At 47.0% G+C, this 22,912-nt stretch overlaps 1 protein-coding gene across 1 annotated transcript in view; it reads left to right on the top strand.

Moving 5' to 3' along the window:
- Positions 1-253: 253 nt before the first annotated feature.
- Positions 254-22,912, top strand: part of LOC119396412 (PDZ and LIM domain protein Zasp) — a gene marked incomplete at its 3' end in the record, with an annotated part of 37,968 nt that continues 15,309 nt past the window's right edge. Inside the window, 1 exon segment of the mRNA XM_037663625.2 lies at positions 254-334. Coding sequence (XP_037519553.1) covers positions 317-334 — 18 coding nt within the window.

Here is a 22,912-nt window from a genome sequence, read left to right as displayed (position 1 = left end):
GGACGGAGCGAGGCCGTGCCACGCGGTAAGGAGCTGCCGCTATGTCGCGCGCTCGGATTGAGCCGCGCGAGCTGTCGAACGCACGCCGAAAGGCCGCGACCTCCCGCTGCTCGTTTGTGAATGACGCTGCTGCGCCGCCAAGGCCGCCATGCAAATGAAGGCGCTGATAGGATGACGCTCAACCTGATGACGCGCTCCGCTTCTTCATCGCGCTGTCTGGGGCGAAGTGCGCGTCTCGTATATTGTCCTGGTGCACGGATGTAGTGCGCACCGTGTGCGGTGTTAGAAAACGCATCGAGGCCCCGTAAAGATCAACATGGAAGGTGGCGACAAGGTAAGTTATCTGAGCGAACAGTGCCGTTTACTAGGCTGCAGTGTCGGCCGCTGCGGCGCGCTCCAAGTACAGTGTCAAGCTTTCAGATACCACGCTGTATGTCATCGAATTCAAAACTTTCTATGTTGTTTTTGTGGGGACTTCACATCGGCTTACAATTTTTTCGGACTCTTTGGTTATCACTGTTGCTACTGATTGCAATTATTTTATCGACAAGTGAAGCGTATTAGTGTGGGCCTCAGCTAAGTTTAGGCAGCAGTTACAGCTCTCCATCCCGTCACAGACACAAACCCGCACCCGCTTACTCTTTGCAGACTACTAAGTTTCTTATAGTCTTTACCAAAGTGGAAGGCTTCTGGCTGCGGGGCCTATGGAAGTAATAGAGCTTCCATTTTTAGACGCGCTCTCTAAATTAAAACAGGCAGACTGGGGGAAAAAAAAAAGGAAAATCCCATTCTCAACTTTCTCAGCTCACTGTTGGACTTTTTTCGACAGATGAAGCCGTCTTAATTAGCTTCACCGAAATTGTCCTGATTAGAAGACGGGAGCTCGTGGAAAAGCGTGGGTGCCTTTGCCGAAGCTTACGCGACGGGAGTCAGCGCACCTATATGTAGTTCCTGAAACGGCCACTGCGCACATTCCGTCTTCCGGCGGAAAAGATTGCGCTGTCGTGTGCGTGACACCATGAAACTTCGAAGGTGATTAAAGGCTGGCAAAAAGGGTACACTTAGCAAGGAAACAGAGAAGGAATACAGTCCAGTACCTAGGAAACACAATTAAGGGCCAACCATTTCACTTATTGTTTGATGCTATAATAAAACTTTTTACTTACATGATCGAAGTATAAGAAGAATGTATGAAATCGCATGCTTCTTACTCTGGCCACTTAAAAGTGCACAAATATTCAGATATTGAGCGAGTGCTTCTTCTTGTCTATGTGTCTATGGGTTTTGTCTATGAGTGATCGCATGTATACTTTAGCATCACTGTAAAGGCTGGAAGGTGCACATGCACGGTCGTACGCGTTACCGTTTCGCGGAAATGACGATGTGCTACTGAAAACGCGCACCGCACGCAGCGAGTATACACTGTTGTTTCCCGAACTGTATCATATAGCCCACTACCGACGTCACCGCACAGCTACTGAAGCCCGGTTTCCATAATCTTGCATTGTATGATTGCCATGAGCCTATTCGCTTTAGCTATTCCTTTAGTTTTGCAAGGTCAACTCGGTTGTTTAGTTAATGTTTCCTACTCCCTGCAGGAATGATAGGCGAGCTATATAGGCGGTTTACATTCATCTTCGGTGCTCGTATAAAGAGCAGGAAAAGGCGCTAAAGACGAAGGCAAGACTGGAAAAAGCGCGTGCGCGCGTCTCAGACACGCATTTTGTTCCACGTTAGCAAGCAAGAAAGATCGCACATACCTGGGCATCACTATTCAAATGCGCTCCAATTCATCGGTCTATGTTGCGTTTTTCCATCTGCGTATAGAGAACGCTGGTTAGCGTTGTTTAACGTCCGCCTCGTGCACGTCGTCGGAATATATCTTTACAGTACCTTTCTCTCCATTTCATTTCTCGTTCCCCAGATGTTTAGCTTATTACAAGTCGCTGCGAAGCCGACCGCGCCATGAGTCAGTCGGGGCACGCGACACACCCTCTTTTCCCCAGTAAGGCAGTTAACACAAACATCACAAGACTTCAGAAGGACGGATTGTTGGGCGAGCGGTAATTCATCAGGAAGAGGCGATGCGCGAATAGGACACCAACGCAAGAAAGAAGTTCGCGCTGTGTTCGTGTGTACTTCTTTCAAGCTTTAGCGTCCTTTTCGCGCGTCACCACCTCATAATATAACAAGACAACCGACAGGCGAGAAGAAAGGTTGTCCATTCAAGAGAGAGAAACGAAGAGGAAAGGCAGGGAGGTTAACCAAGCTTTGGCTCGGTTGGCTACCCTACACGTGGGGTGGGGGCAAGTTGGAATAGTAGAAACGATCGAGTAGGAAGAACCGGACTTTGCAAGCGTCTGTGAGCTGCTAGCGCTGTGTTCGTGTTGTGTGTGCTCACACAAACTGTCCATTCAAGCATATACGTATAAGTACGAGAAAACAGCAAATAACACACGCCAGAACTTTCGAACGGGCGACTGAGACTTAGCCTTGAGTACGTGAAAAATACCGCTCGGAGGTGAAGCTGCTATAGAATTTTTCATACGCACGAAACCGCGGTGCACGCAGCGATCGCGAGCAAAGCGTTGCGCAACGTACACATCACGGTCACAGGCGCGCGTGAGTGCGTGCTCCGTATGCACAAGCCCATGGTGGACCACCGGCAGAGCCTGGGAGAGCACGCCGACACCAATTAGCTTGGCCATCTGGGTCGCTGAAGTCGTGCAAATCACTTCATTAGTCGAACAGCCTGCGCGCACTCCATCTCTTCTTTTTTTCCTTCTATATATCCATTCTTTCGCACAGCGAGAAGCTATAGGAGCAAAGAAAAAAAAAACGATTTGTGGAGGATATAGAAGACGAAAGCTTCACTCTGCAAAGGCTAGCTACTTCCTGAACCACCGGCAGGAGTCGCCAGTATAAAGGATGATGTAAACGAGCCGTGAAAATTTGTTACACATTGTTACTTGCTAAGACGTTCTGGTTCGTTCCTTCATCTTTATGGTTTCTGGTAGCAGTCGGCTTATGTCATTACTATAAAGGCACTCGGTTACCCACAACTGCTCCCCGGAGTAAAATGAGAGGTGTTCTTAGGGACTAAATTCTGTCATAGGACGTATATCAACAGGTGGGTACCTATACAGAAAGTAAGCAGATAAAAAAACGTCGGTTATCAGGAGAGAGATAAGGATATTCTGCTGACCGAGGAGAGATAGATAGAGCTACGGAAGAAGAAATTTCCTTCATGAGTGAACAAACATGTACAAAACTTCCGTTATCGGCTTTTTTTTTCGTTATCGATTTTTTTATCTATTGATTTATTTTTAGTTCCTCCGAGCAATTTCACCCCCTCATTTTTCTTCCTGATTGTGGTTCATAATGTTTTTATCGCTACTACCGAATGCTTGCTCTGCTGTTTTGAACTTTGTCGTCCGCACAAGGAACTTGGTTGCCACGAATGTTTGTTTTGGGGACGCTGGACCTTGTTCGGAGAATCTTCTTTAAGCGCATGATGATGGTGATAAGGGAACGCTACTGAGAGTAATGCAAATCTGTTGGCTATCTTCAAACCATACCTTCTTCTGTTTGTTCTTCTCCTTTTGATCTTCTTCCTTTCGTTCGCCCGTGTACAATAGATACTCGTGGTGCATTAAGATGAGCTCTAGCCGATGTCAGTTAATAAAAAAACTACTCCTTGCTTTCGCGCGGCTCTAGCATGATGGACGCAGTGACCATACGAACACCGTGCCCGTATAATGCCTGTGTCGGGTTCCGTTCTTTATTATTTATATAATTATCATTGCGGTCAAAGCGTCAAATCGATTTGTTCTAAGGGTGGTTGGAAAGGTGAGGGTGAATGCGAACGATATCGGTGCGCATTTGAAAAGCTGACCAGCATTTTTCACAATGGGAGCGACAAAACAAAGAAGTAGGCGGCCCAGCAGTAAGGACAATAAACCCTCGGTAAACAAAGAAAGCAGAACTATCGCCACTCAAGGCCAGCCGCCTGTAACGCACGAGGCGCGCATATACTGCGGCGCCAAGCTGTGGCACACGGCGTTCTTGTAACTAGGGCGCCACACACACGTATATACTCTGATCACCGCGGCCACGTACTGGGTTGGGGAGGAGGGTCGGACGCCGGGACTTTCTTTATTCTACCAAACACGCTGCTGCCGCTAAAGGCATGGAGTTGCACGTAAGTGAGTATACATGCAGCGGTTGATGGCGTCATTCATCTTCCAATTAACACGTCCGTGCCGAAGCCTGGAAGGGCCAGTGCGGCCGCCGACACCGCGCGCGTCGCGAGAAACGCGCTGTGCTATCGGTTCGAATCAGCGCCTTTCTGCGTGGCGCCAGCCGGCCGCCTTAAGTCTCGGCATTGCAGCTGGCGGCCAACCGGTCTCAATGCAAGAAAAATGCGTCGCAGAAAGGGTTACAGCGCGTATATTACCCGCGGTTACTATGACCGAGAAAATGGCGACTGTTTCCACCCATGTTACGCAACCAACCCCCGACACATTTCGAGGTTTGTACGAACATGTAACCACGGCGAAGTGACAAATAACGGCTTCTGGAAAACATGTTGCAAACGTTGCAAACGCGTGAGTGGATTCAAGTATTCGGGAGAGAGTATTTGTTTTTTCGGTGTTTAGTCTTTCGGTGTTTTAGTCTTTCACTGTTTCGTTTCTCCAATTCTTTATTGTCGAGCTACTGAACCACCCTCAACAACTGAGGGAGGACGATGGATATGAGTGGCCATGCAGTGCTTGCAGCGTCAAAGCGGCGAGCCACGTTTTTTTCTCGCGCTTATTACTTCAACACTTTTGCAAATGCTACCGCGTCAGGCCTCTTAGCAACATGGCGTTTAGTTCATTTTTGTCACAAACGGTATGTATGCGGTTATGCAGACAAGCAGATGCCCGCATATTTTCAACGCTGCTCATTAAAGACCAGTACCATGTTTTGAAGCTCCGAACATATATCCGCAATTAATCCTCCACCAAAAAGCCACAGAAAGAGCTCATATCACCCACACGCTCTTGCTGGGTGATGACACATGGGTACTAGCGAAATTCATTGCCGTCTTCCTCCAGTAAAACGGCATAACAAACCATTAAAACTGTAATGAGGACCCTTGTAATGAGATTTAATATTAATGAATATCTAAACATCTAGTCTTACGTTCAGCCTGAAGCTATTCGCAGACATAGAGTGCTCGTTGCTGCATAAATGATAAGTGCGCTGATTTTTGTTCATGGAATAGAATTTGTTTATATCTTCAACAAATTATGGTTGCTCCTGAGCATTTACTACACGTGTGTAGAATGGCTTCGCAAAATTACGTGCTTTGCCCTATGCCTTTCCTTTATGAAGACTGTTTCCGTGAACTCGTTACGTTAACGAGGTTAACACAACTTACAGTTAAGACGAGCGAGCTAGCCGCGCTTGACAACGATAAAAATTTAACAGCGTTCGCAATGTTGGTGCGTTCCATCCATGTTTTTGTAATATTTATAGTCGGCACTCGATTTTATTACGCTACTCGCAGGTCATCGTCGCAGTTGAGTGATATCGGTATGCTGTTCGATGCTGTATGTAAAAAACATTGAATCTGAAGGCACTGGCTGCACCGCCAATGCTACAGTAAGGACTATATATGCACAGAATACTGCAAATCAGTTCTGCGGAACTCCGCAAGGTGGCCGAAAGGTTACGAAAGGGAAAATTGAAAGCAACTGGTTTTTGAATACACCACACGTTTGTAGCATTTGGCTGCAAACTGGTGGTTGTCAAAATTTTCCTTTCACAACAATGTAAACTGAGTGATATAATTATTGAATTTGCTTTGTTTTCTTTATCTCGATGTTCTACAGCGGCGGAAACGTCCGAACAGGGAACTATAGATGGCAGCAAATTCGGTCGGCATGTTCTAGATGGTGATGTATTTTTTAAGTATTAGTAAGAAGAAGAAGAAAAAAACAGCAACAAAAAGTATGGATGCCAGATGAGCCTCCTACAGAAACTATTCTTCGAGAAGCTGAACAGGACGCAGGCGGCGGCCCTCAGACGCGCACATACCCCAATCCCGCGCAGTGTAACAGACTTTACCCGAGTACATACCCGACAAATATATGCAAGGTCTGCCACATTGAGGTTGCCGCATTAACTCACATACTCTGGGACTGTTACAAAAGCCCGGAGGGTGCTAACTCCGGAACCCTTCCGCCGCGGTGGGCCGCTGCCTTGCGCAGCCCCAGCCTCGGCGGCCAACTTTGGGCTGTCCAGCAGGCCCGCGAGGCGGCGGTGAGGCAAGGCCTCGACGTCCCCACGTGGGAGACCTAAAGCCCGGTCGGCGAAAGCTCTGCAGGACTATCAATAAAGTTGTTACCAACCAAATCCGATCTCCATATGAAGTCGAAATGCTAACAAGCTAACAGAAACATTAACTAAAGTTTGTGCGCTAAACTACTGATCGATCAAGGAAACTAACATTGAAAAAAAATTTTGTTTCTTTGTTTATGTCGATAAGTAACGCCGGTCTCGATGGCCGAGCATTAGCCGCATCTCAGGAAAGCCTTAAGAAATAAATAAAGAAAGGCTAAGAAAGGCAAGTTCTCTAAGAATAGACTCGGCCCGTTGAGCGCGAGGTGTCACGCGCTCATGTTGAAACGCATCGTGCTTGACTCAGTCAGACAGGGCCGTCAATTCTGAGGCGGGCGCGATTCGCATCGCGCGTTAACGACGGCGTGATGCATGGGTCACACCTGGCTGGCAACCTTGGACTTGCAAAGCGCCGCATTACATGCATGGGCGGATTTCAGCGGCGGCAGCGGCGACCACCCGCGCGTCCCGACCGGCTTCTGCAGCGCCGCGGCACCGGAAGAGAATCGTGAAAGGGAATTTCTAATCGCTGTCGTACGCTCCATTAAGGAAGGAGAGAAGAAGAAGAGGAAGAAAAGATGTTGCTTCTAGCGCAGTGCGTGTCACGCGCACGCGCACCAGCGAATAATGAGACACGTGCACGCACTCACAAAGCCGTACGTACAAATACGTTCCAAATAAATAACCACTTACGACTTCTAGTTGTACTTGCGTGTTGAATGCATGGTTGCATCTTAAGGGTTGGCATATGTTACAGTGATTTTTGTATTAACCGTGTTTAGTGCCTCTAGGTAGCGCGGGCTAATTCTGTTCCCTGATTTAACTGTGGATTAGGAAAAGTGCAATGTCAACATTCTTATTTTTCCTGCCAGTTTACACAGGCAGCTTGTAAGGGTGACAGGGCAGAAAGGTTCTACAGAATGTGTGGGCCTGCAACGCTTTAGGTATGCGTGAATCACTCATGATACACTATTAACAGAAAAGAAAAGCGTTATGATAGTCATAAGTTATTAAAGTTACTTCAAGTGAGGCGCAGATTTCTCGAAACATATGAGGGCCTTTCAGGCACATTCAAGCAGCATGTCGCAGCTTTTCGCGTGGATGACCTCCAACTAACGTGTAGGAAAATAAATACATCCTGATTCTGAAGCATCATGAACCATTCCGCGCGCGGGCGTGCGTGCGTTCGTGCGTGCGTGCGTGCGTTTGTGTGCTTTTTTTGTCCACCTATGTACAAAAATAACTAAAAGGAAAATGGGTGTAGCCCGCACCACCAGGAGGTATAACGGGCTCAAGCCATTTAATATAAATGAATAGGGGAAATATACCAAGGTAAGTTTAAAAAAATACATTTCTTAAAAAAAAACATCAAGGGAAAAACCTAATGAGTGTGCTCTGTTACTTCAAGCAATAGGCCGAATATGTTCTCATTTTGGAAGGATCATGTCAAAATGCATCGGCGGTGTATTTTCGCTGGCTAAGTTCAGTGTGTGTGTGTGTGTGTGTGTGTGTGTGTGTGTGTGTGTGTGTGTGTGTGTGTGTGTGTGTGTGTGTGTGTGTGTGTGTGTGTGTGTGTGTGTGTGTGTGTGTGAGTGAGTGTGTGAGTGAGTGTGTGTGTGTGTGTGTGTGTGTGTGTGTGTGTGTGTGTGTGTGTGTGCGCGCGTGCGTGCGTGTGTGTGTGTGTGTGTGTGTGTGTGTGTGTGTGTGTGTGTGTGTGTGTGTGTGTGTGTGTGTGTGTGTGTGTGTGTGTTTCTACGGCATGATGCGAGTGGACTATTCATTTGTCCAATAAAACATGATTGTATAGTCTCTTTTCTATTCCCTCCTTAGAGGCGAAATAGAAAATATTGGTAATTTATTTATTCGTTATGTTTACTGATAGTTAGCTCTCATCGCGTGCTTCTGCAGACAATTTTTCTAAAAAAAAAAGTCCATGCACGTGCTGATGGATCAGTGTAGGTGAAAATAATGTCACGAGCGAACAAGAATTCGTTGCCCGCTATCTTGTCAACGTCGCGTACTTTCTGTCAAAGTGCCGTTACAAATAAATAAATTATGCCGTTTTACATGTCAAAACCACAATTTGATTACGGACTGCAACAGGATGAGGAATATCGCAAGAGCGCTCTGTCTTTCAAAAAGGTTTTAAACTCTGCGCTTGTGTATTTGTACGTCTTCCTGTTGTCGTCCCGTCTTCATCGCACAGTTTAAAACTTTTTTGAAACAATGAACCGACTAGCCCAACAACATGCCTTGCGCTGTCTTTCCTTGTTCTTTTTCACTTTCTTGCACTATTCGTAATTCTCAACTGTGATGTACAAACATGCCTATTTCGCTGCTGCAGTGAGGATCCCAGATTACTTTTGGCCACCTGGGCTTTTTTTTTCCTTCTTTAATTTGTATACCTCCCAAGCATGCACGGGCTTTTTGCACGACGGCCCATCTTAATGCGGCCGCCGCGGCCGAGATAGGACTCACAATCTCGAGTACGGCAGCGCAACGATGCCATGATCAGTGGGTCAAAGTGCAATAGTAATACTTATCACAAAAGTGTTATCTATGTAAACAGTCTTCAATATAGGTAATACAGAGCGTGTCATATGAGGCTCTTGAAATGAACAGGTCGTCGTTTTTTTGTGTTCTTTTTCTTTTGTTTTGCGCGAAAGGTTTTTGGAGCTTGCAACGCCGCGCTTTACTATGGATGACGAGTCAATACTAATGAAAAGGGAATACACTAGCGCTGAAATACACTCCGCAAGGCTCGTACAACACACGTAATGCGCTATCGTTTTCCAAATTGTTGTTCTTTTGCAATACCATGAAGATGCTCAGCGAAACCTATTGAGCAATGAATCGATGGTGCGGCAATTATATTACGCGGACCGCTTTCACCTAATTGTATTTCAGTCCTAGCATTGGGAAAGAGATCTGGCGCTTTATGATAGCGGCAGTACGACGCAATGTCTCCGATAGTACAAGGTGTCCACTGCGCTTTGAACAATGATGTCATATGGTGAGGCCGAAAGTCAGTGTACATAGTATATATAAGGGCATTGGTTGTATTTCTTTTATTTGTTTGACATCACGACATCTTTTCGGCCTTCCCGCTATCACCTCACTGCGGTCTGATTGCGTTTGTATTCGCCATATAAGGATTCTTAGGCGTTTGAGCGCCACTCAGACTGAGTACAAAAAAAAATCACAGCATATCCACGGAGTGAATGATGATGAGTGGGCGAAGCTGCGGAGGTTCATCGGTAAACCGTGAATCTTCCGTGAATTCTGCCCAGTACATCATCACCGACGTGAGATCGGTCGCGTTTATATTAAAGGTTCGATGAGTTATGACGACTTGCAGCTCACTTTAATTTTACATGTACGCTGTGAATTTTCATTGTTTAGAAAAATATTGCTTTAGAAAACATCTGGCGTCTTTCGTTAAGCAGCTGGCGTCTTTTGGTTTTGCTTTAGAAACATGTGGCGTTCTTTCGTTTTGCTTTTAGAAAACATCTGGCGTCTTTCGTTGGTTTATTTCATCAATCAACGGCATTTTGAACAAAATTTTTATTGTTTAATCACGCACAGGAGAAATCTCACCAGGCACTACCTTGGAGGTAAACAATGGCTGCTAATGGGAATGAGAGACAGAAGTCGGCTTTTAGCTAACACTTACACTTCTACTTCTACTAACGTTTCCTACTGGAACATGCCAATGGCTGCTAATGGGGAATGAGAGACAGAAGAATTCGGCTTTTAGTTAACGCGCACGCTGCCAATTTTTTATTGTTCAACAACCCACAGGAAAAATCTCCCACCGGCACCACCTTGGAGGTCAAGATCTGGTACTAGCGTTGCGACTGGTTACGCACTACTACGACTACGAGGGACGAACGGGTGCCGCCTTAAGGAGCTTCGCCCCTAAAAAATGAAAGAAGGAGACCAGCAGCAGCGGCGATCATCCCGTTGTCCTCTGTTACCTGTCTCCTGCATTCGATTTTCCTTTGCTCAATCTGCACTGAGCTAAAACGCCAAAATATCATGCTAGGCGAACCCGCAAAATCCACCGCTTTTAAGGAGCAAACTATATGTGGACAGTAGACGTTGAAACAGTAGCACAGCAATTCATGCTGAAATCTCGGTATAACTCAGCGTGAGCTGGTTTTGTTTAAAACATACAGTATACCGGCGTATCGTCGGCTATATACGCAAAAGTGTCTGCCTCACTGCCCGAGCGCGCGGCGTTACAGACCGATCTATGAATCGGAACGCATCACCCTCTCGCAAAATAGGAGCGCGGAGGAGGGGGAGGGGACGGAGTCCGAACGAGTGCGAGTCTTCAGATGGTGCAATGTCTCGCCGTACAAGGCGCGGCGCTTGTGCGCCGGCGGCCGCACGCTTTCTGGCCGGGGGCCCACTGAGGGTGCGGCGCGTGCCCTCTTCGCCACTGATGCTCGCCGCTATAGAATGTAGCCCACAACCGAGGCGGGCCAGCGTCGAAGCGGCTAGTGGGGGCTGATCACGAAATACACATACAGAGGATGCGCGCCGCCGAGGAAGAGTGCGACAAGACGTGGAAGGCGAAACCTCAAAGGTTGTGTCGGTTGGGTGGAAGGAAGAGCGGGCGCGAAAAAGAACCCGAATCACGTCGATCCCGACAGGAAGGAACGACCCATCTGGCTTTCCTTCGCACTCTTATCGCGGGCTATCACACTTTTTTTTTCTTCTTTTGAAGCTGTGCAGTCGCGGCGACACCATTCGCGAGGAGTTCACCGGGGCGGGAAGGCGTTGGGGCAACAACTGGTCGTCACCGGAAAACCACCACTCTCGAAGGGGCCCCTATCATTCTCCTTGTTCTTGTTTTTTTCTCAGTTTGTTTTCCCGTCTTTCTCTCTTTTTTTTTCCTGTTTTGTCAGGGGTCTCCGTAGAGCGACCACGCAATATCAAAAAAAATTCCTGAACGGTGCTACACTCAGTTCAGATCAAACATTGGTATGTCGCGAACCACTCAATTTTCGCGGCGATTGCAGTTAACGGTATAAACATAAACGCAGCACCTGTGCTTTTCAAAAGAAGAGAAAATTGAGAGAGTGTGGTTCCTCGGTTTCAATTCACTCTTCTACAAGAGTACATAAAAAAAAGCTGTCATTATAAGTCAGCGAATTGTTTAAAAAAAAATAAAGATCGTTGCAGTATGTTGCGTCAAAGTCTCTATGTAAATATGTAAGCGGGACTTTGACATCCCAATCTTTCATTTTGTATACAGTGGCTGCTCATATAATTACTGAAATTGGGCGCTGCAGGAATATTTCATAAAGAACTGAAACAAGGGTCGGCTTACAGCTTAAATATTACCTCCTGAGAAAACTTACCAAGCGCTTTTTAAGGCACAGTAGTGTGGCCCGTTCAGCGCATTTCACGAGTGTCGGTGGGTATGCTTTGTTATGCTTCACGGTGACAGGAAGGGCAGTGTTTATTTTAATGCAAAGCGCAACACAATGACTAACGTAAATATACAGTAAAGGCATCCAACAACACCTCGGTTGACGATCTTTACGTGGAGATACTTCGTATCGAACCGCAAGAACAATGCATGATTATAGTGCAATATTAGAAGGAAATGCCTCCTCTAAACACCAAAATAAGATCCTGCCGTGTTTCACGGGAAGTTTAATGACTCGCAGTAGCCATTCCTTTACACAGACACTATAGCGTCTCTTCGATAATGTGTTACAGGGAAACCTATATAGTAGTGCCGTCCTCATATAGAATATACACGTTCGTTGCATCGTTTGTGAAAGACGGAACCAACGGGGACGTTTCAGACTCGCTAATAATTGGCATTCGTAAGTGCGTTTCTTCTCTTAACAATTTCACAAACGAAAAACTCTGCAGTGTTCGCACTCGTCGCTGCAGTGATATCGTTGCGCACGACATTGCACAACTCGTAACGGCTGCTGCCCTGGTACTTAAAACGCGCTCTCCAAACGTAATGTAGTAAACGATTTCATATCAAAGCCAAAGGACAACGAATTTATGAACGCACAGCGAACATAAACTGTGTTCTTTAAGCCTAATGCACCTGCACAAGTATAACCAACAATGCGGAAACGACGGAAGCCACCGCCTCAGGTCAAGTGGAAGATCCTCATCTCACGCGCTACGCCTAGAGATTCCAGGAGAAGGGAGGGATGGAGGGCTGGCTGGCTGTCTATCCTTCCACTTCCATTCCTTCTTTTCTAATTGTTTAGATACCTGAATTAAAGAACGAGCTCAACTCCCCTAACATTTTTCTTGGTGCTATTGTCTGTGACAGACCCACCAGTCTAAATGTGACTGACTGGTCTTCCACATGAGGGCCCTATCAGTGACCCGACTCGTGGGTGATATTCTCCGACTCACGAGTGGCACTGAAGCCAACTAGTCCTGGACATAAGGCGTTTAGGCAATAATCCTCATGAACTACACCACGATGTTGTGCTGCAGTGGCTAACAGTTCACTGCGGAATTGAAGACAATGTTCATGCTGACTCCGCTTCTGAGCAGCACATGGCGCCGCATCTGAGAAAATTGATGATCCTTTTTTGAATAAAAGATGCAGTGAATCAGGTATCCGCGTTTTGCTGGAATCTACAGGAATCATTATGGTGTGACGCAAGTAACAAGTGCGGACCGCCGCAGAGAATAGACCCGTCGTGTAGCTTTTATATGCCACAAGGATTAAGTAGGCAAAATTGGCACATGCATTCACCGGATCAGACTCGATGTTACCCCTGCAAACCACTTCAAGTAAAAATTTGTACACTACAACTCTCCAATGTGCACCACATGTAACTTAAACCCCATCCTCTATGGTTGTTCCCGTTACGACGCAGAGTGACATATTCTGAAGGCAGCACTACATTTGCTACGCAGTTTGAGCTTGATGTCTAGGACTATGATGTCTGGAGCTGCGGCACCTCCTGGCAGGGGCGTAGCGAAGCGGGGGGAGGGATGGGGGGGATCTAACCCCCCCCCCCCGAAAATTTTCAATTTTGCTTGCGTGTATTACACGCACACATATAAACGCACGCACGAACATACATGAAGTATGGTTGAACCCCCCCCCCCCGAAAAAAATTCTGGCTACGCCCCTGCCTCCTGGGCTCGTGGCAAAGCACCGCCTTTGCGATACGCAACACGAAATCACTCTTGGTGTTTCTGAGGACTACACACCTGAACGAAACATTATCAATTACTCTTTTGTATATATATATATATATATATATATATATATATATATATATATATATATATATATATATATATATATATATATATATATATATATATATATTATATATATATATATATATATATATACATATATATGTCTGTGAGACTGCATGTAATATTTGCGTGTATGTGTTGTCATTGTTATATAGCACAGTCATCAACCGATCGAGTAGCGAGCGAGGCGATCAATAAGGCGACCATCTCCGGGGTTATCATTAAAACTTGCTATCTTATTTTCAATAAAGTTTTGCATCCATCCATCCATCCACCTATCTTTTTTGTTGTATCTATACAGTCGACTTCGAGTCTTTTGATGAAAGCAAGCAGCTCGTAGCACGGGCGCAGCCTGAAATATTCTTCAGGGTGGGGGGGGGGGGGGGATTCAACCCCCTCTTATGTATGTTCCCGCGTGTGTTTGTACGTGTGCGTGTATAATATATACGCATACAAAATTGAAAAAAAGTCACAGTTTCGCCGCAACGGCGAAGCAATGATTGCGATAGCAATAAATTGTAATGTAACGCGAAGAAAGGAAAGCAGCTCGAAATTGCCAGCGCATCGCTCGAGCCTAAAGGACGCACGAAAAGAACGCACACAGGACGAGCGCGAACTAATGCGTCACAGCTCGACACTTGAAGCGCACTGCTCAAACATACGAGGGGCGTTCATTAAAGATTTCCCCTGACCCACTTCCTGGTGACGGAGAGCAACGAAACTTTGCACATTTATTAGTCCTTCTCTACATAGGTGTCACCCAGGGACACACACTTCTCCCATCTTTTTATGCAACTGTAAACACCTCGCTTGCAGAAGTCGACAGGTTGCTGCAAGAGCCGTGTTATAACTTCAGAAATCAGAGTCTCATCATCTGGAAAATGCTTGCCCTGCAAATATGACTTCAATGTTGGAAAGAGGTGGAAGTCCGATGGTGCGAGGTCGGGTGAATAAGGGGAATGCGGTAGAATTTCAAAGCCGCAGGAGCGTGCTTCCGTCTGGGCAACATGTGAGTTGTGAACTGGGGCATTGTCTTGCAGAAGGCGGACACCTTTGGTGAGCATGCCACGTTTCTTGTTTTTGATGGCCTCCCACAATTTCCGCAGCAGTGAAGCATAGTATGCCCCAGTAATCGTGGCACCCTTTGCTAGAAAATCCATCAAGACTATACTCCGTGCTGGTCCCAAAAGACTGTGAGCATGACCTTGCCCGCCTAGGGCTGGGTGCGTGCCTTCTTTGGGGGCGGTGAGTCCAAGTGCTTCCATTGCATCGACTGGATTTCAGTCTCCGGATCATAGTGATGGACCCAGCATTCATCCTGTGTAATCAGTCTGTTGAAAAAGTCCTGCTGGTTTCCATGGCACATGGTCAAAAGGACCTGAAATTCATCGACTCGTTCCTGCTTTTGGAAAGGTGTGAGCATCCGGGGAACTCAGCGAGCGGATACCTTACGCATACGAAGATGGTCCTGAATGCTTTTTTCAATGGACCCCACACTTATCTTGACGTGTTGGGCTAGGTCTCGAACGATAACGCGGCGTTTTTTTCAAAATGGCGGCCTTCACTTGCTGGATGCTGTGTTCATCGACAACGGAGTGGGGTCGCCCTGCAATCGGAGCCGCTTCCACCGAAATCAGACCGTATTTGAATTGACGATGCCAGTTCTTCACTACATCATATGATGGGGAATCTTCCTCATAAACCTCTTTTATCTCATCGAACGTCCCCCTTCGAGTGCGGCCTTTCAACTACAGGAACTTGACGGCTGCTCTGTATTCCACTGCATCCATTATCACACCTCACACCACTTCAGCACCTCTAAAAGAAAGACCGTTATTAGTTTAGAATTGCACATTGGCACCTGACCTACAGTGATGTATGTCATTACGCATGCGCAGTTTCAGCACCCTGCAATAAATAGAAGTGAGTCAGGGGAAATCTTTATTGAACGCCCCTCGTAAAGCAGGACGCACGAAACAAACGAACAGGTACACACAAGACGAGCGCGAACTAATTGCCACAGTTGTTACTTATTTCTGTTTGAACAGCACGCTCCTTTCGCAAACGCGGCCGCTGCAGCGAGCGAAGCGAAGCACTCCACCGGCCGACCCTTCTTTCCTTGAGATAAGCGCACGAAAGCGACGACGCCCTGTAGAGCGAACAGCAACGGCGTTCGCAGGGGCGGGGCTAGAGGTGTGCACGGGCTCCGGGTAGCCCGAAAGCCCGAGCCCGACCCGGCCCGCGGGCCGGGCTCGGGCGGGCCGACGTATTTTCACCTCGGGCCCGGGCCGGGCTCGGGCTACTTGGAGTTTTATCGGGCCGGGCTCGGGCCCGGCGCAGAGCCCGACTCAAGCCCGAAATATAGAGAATGAGCGGGAATTGTTTTCCAGCACGCATATACAGCGTCTTTTCCACGACCGCACTTTAGCGCCTTTCCTTTCCATTCGCTACTTTAAACAAAAGGGAAGCAGGTAAAGCACTGCCTCTGTCGCACTTCGACAAACAGAGAAGTAACACCACCTGAGCTAGTGACGGCGCCACGCGACTGTTCGCGTTAGATTTAAGGCCAAATCCCATATGAGTGGAAATGCACGCGACAGCGACGAGCGACCCGACGTAGATAGCCTTCGTGCAAGCTGACGCTTGTATGGGCATACCCCATACACGCGACGCCTTTGGCGAGCGAACTGTACTCCTGTCCATCTGAAGTTTTAGTCTTCTGGAAAAACAAGCAGCAGAGGTATCCCAAGCTTGCCAGGCTGGCAAAAAAAGATATTAGCAATTCCGGCGACGAGTGCAAGCAGCGAACGTAACTTCAGTTCGGCGGTCTACATAATGCAAAAGCGCCGCACTTAGTTGAAGCCGGAATCGTTGGAGTACTTGCTGTTTTTGCACGACAATTTGTAATCTGTGCAATAGAAACTGTTCGTCGTGTGTCGTTTGATCATATTTGATATGCTCAATAAAATGCCAAATTACCGGAAAACGATGTTTTGTTTTCGCAGCGAACCTTCAAAAAGCCGGGCCGGGCCGGGCCGGGCCCGGAATTGTGTTTTCGTACGTCGGGCCGGGCCGGGCGGGCTCGCAGCCCTTTGCCGTCGGGCTCGGGCGGGCCTTCGACAAAGTCAGCGGGCCCGGGCCGGGCTCGGGCTCGGAAATACGGCCCGTGCACAGCTCTAGGCGGGGCGACAATCTTTAAAGCGCGCAATACGCGCGCACGTCGCGCCATCTATGTGGCCACTAAGAAAGCATGCTGAATTACATGGTGTATATAAAGGAAATAAGATGATTCTTAAGGGCTCGTTTTCTTTGTTAGACACAATATTAATCAGAACTAACAGACAATAACGCCAAGGAAAGTATAGGGGGTGTGATGTGTAGTATTTAGAATATAAATGTGAAGAAAGTAAAGTGGACGAAAAGATGACTTGCCGCCTGCAGGGACCGAACCTGCGACCTTCGAATAACGCGTCCGATGCTCTACCACTGAGCTACGGCGGCGGTCATCCTCCCGTCCACTTTATGGGGTATATATGTGCATTTAAACCTTGGAGTGTTAGTCAGCGCCAATCGCAGCCATGGCGGCGAGTGTGGAACACTCTTTTTTTCTGCCTTTCTGGCGTCACGTAGCACGTGATCTTTTTACGAGCTGGCAGCTGACCAATAATCCCTCGCATACTACCTGAAGGCATCAAGTCTGCCAGAACGAGACCCTTGCTATGAATGAAGGAAATAAGATGATTCTTAAGGGCTCGTTTTCTTTGTTAGACACAATATTAATCAGAACTAACAGACAATAACGCGAAGGAAAGTATAGGGGGTGTGATGTGTAGTCTAAATACTACACATCACACCCCCTTTACTTTCCTTGGCGTTATTGTCTGTTAGTTCTGATTAAAATGGTGTATATAAATAGCTCGCCGTTAGCAGGCTGAGAGACGGTGCTGTCGTGGCTTAACGTCTAACGCGGCGGGCTGCAAAGCGAGAGGTCGCCCGTTCGATTCCGCGCGTCGGAAAGAATTCCTTAATTATTTTTCTTTGTGGCCTTTCTATATATATACATACTTATACATACACGGTGAATGACGGGGACGGAGATTTTCCAGCCGAGACTGTCCATATAATTGCTATCGCAATAAAATTCGGGGAGCTGGTTTGAACCCTCCCGCCTCTCCCCGCCGGCTAGAAGAGCACAGATGGCATTTCCGCAAATGTGAGCGCTCAGACAAGAATTGGAAGAGGAGCGATACAGGCATGCATTTCAGCGTGTGATGCGAGACAATTACATTGACTGCTTTCGGCAAGTTCGTTAAGCTGCGAGACGCCAGCGCGAAGGCTCAAAGTTGAAGCTATGCGGCATGCACTTCGTTGGTTCACGCAGCGATGCCCAAATGGAGGTGCGCACGTGCGCACGCAGTAAGAGATTACTCGTCAATCGCCTTCATTACTTCTGCACATCCGCTTTCTCCGGAAAAGCCGCACCTGGCGAGTCTTCCAGATTCGGTCAGCGTCGCGGAATGCCGCTCTCAGGCGATTGCATCTGATGGGCCCGGATAGCGATGGAAGAAAGTTCGGCCGCGCATGGGAGGGTTGAGTACGTCGCCGCGTCGATGCAGAATAAGAGTTTAAGAAACAAAATGAAAAATGTGGATTGTAAAATTTGTTATGCTTACAACGTTCGGCCCACATTGCGCAGCGTTAGAAAAAAGAAAGGAAAAATGAGCTTCGGTTCTTATGTTCCTCACGATAAGCCAGGAACCTACATGCGCGCCGCCTGCGGTGTTTCGTACAACTCTGAATGATTATGGTTCATGTGAACACATAGAAAACGGAAGGGTTGAGAAGCGGCGCAGAACAGTAAGCGAGGTGTCCCTTCTTTTAATGGGATCGACATGGCATGACAAGGCAAGAACTTTATTATGATCCAGAGAAACTAGGGCCTGAGGGCAAATCCCCAGGCCCTAGTTTCTCTGGATCATAATAAAGACTGTTTACAAGTAACTTGCGTGCTTCCATTGAGATGGAGGCGGCTGAATAATTCCTAATAGCTGTACGGGAATAGGAGAAAATCGTGGAGCTTCTCCTCATTGTAATTGCCAGTGCTATGCTTGCTTCTTCGGCGGCATGAGTTGAGCCCTTTCTTAGTAATGCCGCGCTTATTAAGTTCCCCTTCTCATCTACCACGGTAATAGCGTAGCGTAGGGCCAAATACATTCTGGGTAAACTGCGCCGGCAACAAAGCTCACCTCTTTTTTGTGAATGGATACGACACTAATGAAAATTTTGCTCTCTGCTGTGTGGAGTCTTTACCTCTATACCAAGAATACGTAGTGGTCTTTCGCCGAAACAGTGAAATAGATGAGTGTGAACATTATTGTTACTATTTTTATTTAGGGAAGTGATATGAGAGACGGTGAGGAGCTCCTTGGAAAATAACGTGGCTACATGTGTCGCTACAAAGAGTGCAGATATCAGTGACATGACTTGATGACTTCAGAATGCGAAGAAAAAGAAACACACACACAGCAACACCGAACAAAATAAGTACAAACTGCCGCGTCTGTTCCAATACCTCCAGCTTGTTTCCCCCAGTGTTCTCCACGTGGCTGTCTCCCGATTGGATGCATAAACCCAAAACGGGCACGAACTAAAGCTTCTACAGGAACATATCGAGCTTCGATCCTACTCCCCGCCTATAAGCTTTTGCAAAAATGAGGATGTTTTTCCTTCGTTCCATTTCTAAATTTGCGAGACACATTTTCATATTTACGGAAGAAATGAACATTGGTATGATGGAGGGAAAAATATTGGCGGAAATTCGAGCAGTTGTTCAATCGGCTAGAATGTTTGATATTAAAAGAAAAAAAATCCAATCGAAAGATGTTCCGTGGACGCCTAGGGGGCTGTGCTAAAAAAAAAGGAAAGAGCAGGGCTTGGTCGTATTTCGCCCGTTCCTCCTCAATGGCAAAATGTTGCTTGAAAATTCGCCCCAGGCTCATTGATGTAGTACATATAGGCTCATGCGACAGAGTATAGTTGAGGCGTGGTGCCAATGCCGTAGGAGTTGCAGGTGCGGTGCCTGCATACAGCTGCTGCCCTACAAACTGCTATGCGGGCGCGCGACTCTCGCATACAGGTGATTACGAACATGTCGTAATTAAACTTGTAAAGAACTTCTATTCGTTGCTTGGATTTTTCCTCGGATGGCTTTGACACGTACGTAGGGGAGGAAAACGAGAGAACGCATCTTATAATCAGCTGTGTGTAGTGTAGCAATGCCACTAAGATAACACGACGGCATTGCTATTGTGCACATATGTCACGTGAACAGACTGCCATGTACAAGTTTCTGTACTGTTGAGCACACAATCCAGGGAAAGCGTGAAAGTGCTAGGCGCCGATACGCTCGTGTCAACGCGCCCATACCACTGTATGAACCGTCGGCCCACTTTTCTTTCGTCATATCTCAGAGCTAATCGTTTTGTGCGTTTTATCTAAATCGGCCGTATCATATCTCTAAATCGCCCCCATCTATCTATTCAGCACATCTACATATGGGCTGACGAGATAAAGGCCCTTTGGGTAATGCTACCGAAGCCTTACATACTTGAAATTGATTTACTTTCATATTACCAGGACCGTTAAAATCACGCGTCCATCTCAGAGACCTTGTTTCCTTGCTATATGGCATGGTGATAATTAAAAGTTAAAATAAAGAATGTAGCGCTCTCAGATCTATAACAGCAAGCTGCTGGCCTGTTGCCCAAAAGTATTGTCAGTAGGTGAAGCATACAAATAAAATTTTTTTCAGGTTTCCTTTAGTTAACTTTATATCTTTTAGACCACATAGTTCCTACACAAGAGTGCGAGTAGTTCTCAATGCTACGCTATAAAAGAAATAAAAAAAGAAGAGGCAAAAAAAAGGAGAAGGGAAATGACATTGGAAATAGACTTTTTGTATTGCCTCCCTCTTGTTCTCCGATGCGCTTAATTTCATCTCAGCTTATCAGCAAAATACGTCTTCTTTGTAGACATTCCAAAAACGTATTGTCCTGAGTACTAAGATGACACTCTGGGATGTCTGCTGGCGGGAGGCAATTTCCGCTCGAGTCGGTGCCTTGTTATCTGTGCTAGTGATAAACAGACCGTTGCAGTCAGCGTTAACAAAGCATTTAGCCGTCGTCTGGTTGTTTTCCTCTCTGATTATCTACTAACGGAAGATGCTGGTCAGACGTTGTCTACTAACACATGCAGCAACCATCTGTTGTTCCACTAACACAATAGCACAAACTCAACCCCCTCGCTCTCGCTCGATATATATATATATATATATATTGCCTTTCGATTCTGTTTAGAAACACGAGGATTTATACCCAACCGTCAATTTCGTTTAGTGGTCATACGTCGTCAAAATATAGCTGAACCATTCTTAGATAGTAGTAGCGGGGTGTTCCATGAACTTTATCTTACGTAGCCACTCAATTAAGCAAAATAAGACGCATCCAATGGAAATACCCCTCCTCGGCTGTCACGGTTGCGCCCTCCGCATAATGCACGGCCGTACTTTTTTTTTTTTACATGTGCGAAGTATCCTTGAGCTTCCACGAGAAAGCAATAAAAAGAGTGCAATATGCCATTCTTGGCCGTGCAAATATTCGCTAGGAAGGCCGAGAATACATTTCTGCGGGCATTCTTCGGTAAGCACCGTGCCGACCATGGCCGGAACGGCGATGCGCCACACTGGCCGCTCGCGCTCAGCGCATCGCTATGCGGTAATGATATTTTGATGGCAGACGCGAGGATAAATCCCAGGTACACCGCTTTCTCACGGCGAGAATGCGCGCAAGAAGAGTGGCAACTGGCCGCGGGAAATCGGCGAAGTTCCTCGCGCCGCACGCGCGCTTATATCTGAACGCGGCGTGTAAAAAAACAACAGACGAATGAACTTCCACGCCGGGCAGGTTTACACAGACCGCTTAAATGAACAGCGGTAGCCGAGCAGTTCAGGGTCGTGAATACTTGTATAACGCTCGAGCGACTGCTAGCCGCAGTGGGCGGGCGTACCAGGCTGTCGAGGAAAGGGCAAGTTACGCAGAACCTCAAGGGAAAAAAGGGTTGAGAGAAATCTGGGTGCTGTGTAGCAGCCCTGAGCTGCATGAAATAGAACGCGGGGCTGGTTGCCCGAATGCGATGTCGAATGCCAGCTGCTGGCAGCTCAATAATATCTGCTCTCGAACGCACTTGTGCGTGCCCACTGCGTTAACGTGCGCATATATATGCACAGGCTGACGTACGGCGGTGAGTGCCAGTTTTCGGCAGCTTCCTAGCACACACGCCTCGTCTGGACGCGTGGATGGATGCTATGGGGCGTCCCCTTTATAACGGGGCGGCGACCTGTGAGCCACCAAGCCCAATTTTAAATTCTGTCCTTGTCTACCCGAATTAAATATCGCTCCACACCTCCTCCTTCCGGCCAAGAACAACAAAAATAAAAAGCTTATAAATTCATACCTTAGATTTCTGCGTTTTACGGTAGAGTGACTTTGGTTTTCATTCTATTTTGCTTTGGTTATTCCTCCCTACTTTTCTGCAACTAATTTCTCTAACCCCCTCTTAAGCATGTCTGATAAATGATCTCTCGTATTGAGCGACTGGGCATGACGTACTGGAATTTCGGTACACCAAATAAGCAGCGCTGTGGAAATCGGCAAAGTTTACGGAGTTTGACGAACGTCTATCGATCTAAGCGTAACATTACTGCCAATAGGAACCAATTTTATTCCTTCGAAAAGCCAACTTCGCACTGAGGAGCAGCGTAGTTTTCAATGGTAACAGAATCTACGCAAATGAATGGTGTGGCCTTTGAGATAACTAGGAGGTTATCAGGTGGCAGCGCGAGGCCGAAGGAGCTCACAACTCAAATCACGGAAACGTGATATGCAATCGTGTGACCATACTATTGAGAGTGGCGAAAAACTAGAAGTCATACGAAATGCCTACGAGTCGACGCATCGATGCAGAATTGTGAACGTTTTGACAAACACTGTCAACAACTGGAGTCCGCAGCCTGTGGGACGATTTAGATGACCTCATTGTCGTGCCTCCAAAGTTATAAATAAGAAAATGCTTATCAAATGATAAGGTTACATTCCAGGGACAAGACGATACATACCAGCCAGCGTAGGAGACGAGGCCTCACGAGTGTACCGAGCAAGAGTTTGTGCCTCGCGATTCGTCCATTAGCTTTCGTCTTCAGGTT

Source organism: Rhipicephalus sanguineus, chromosome 1, assembly GCF_013339695.2.
Source record: "Rhipicephalus sanguineus isolate Rsan-2018 chromosome 1, BIME_Rsan_1.4, whole genome shotgun sequence".
NCBI classification, from domain to species: domain Eukaryota; kingdom Metazoa; phylum Arthropoda; class Arachnida; order Ixodida; family Ixodidae; genus Rhipicephalus; species Rhipicephalus sanguineus.
The sequence above is the reverse complement of the archived record's forward strand: the minus strand, read 5'-3'. Positions and strand labels throughout refer to the sequence as shown.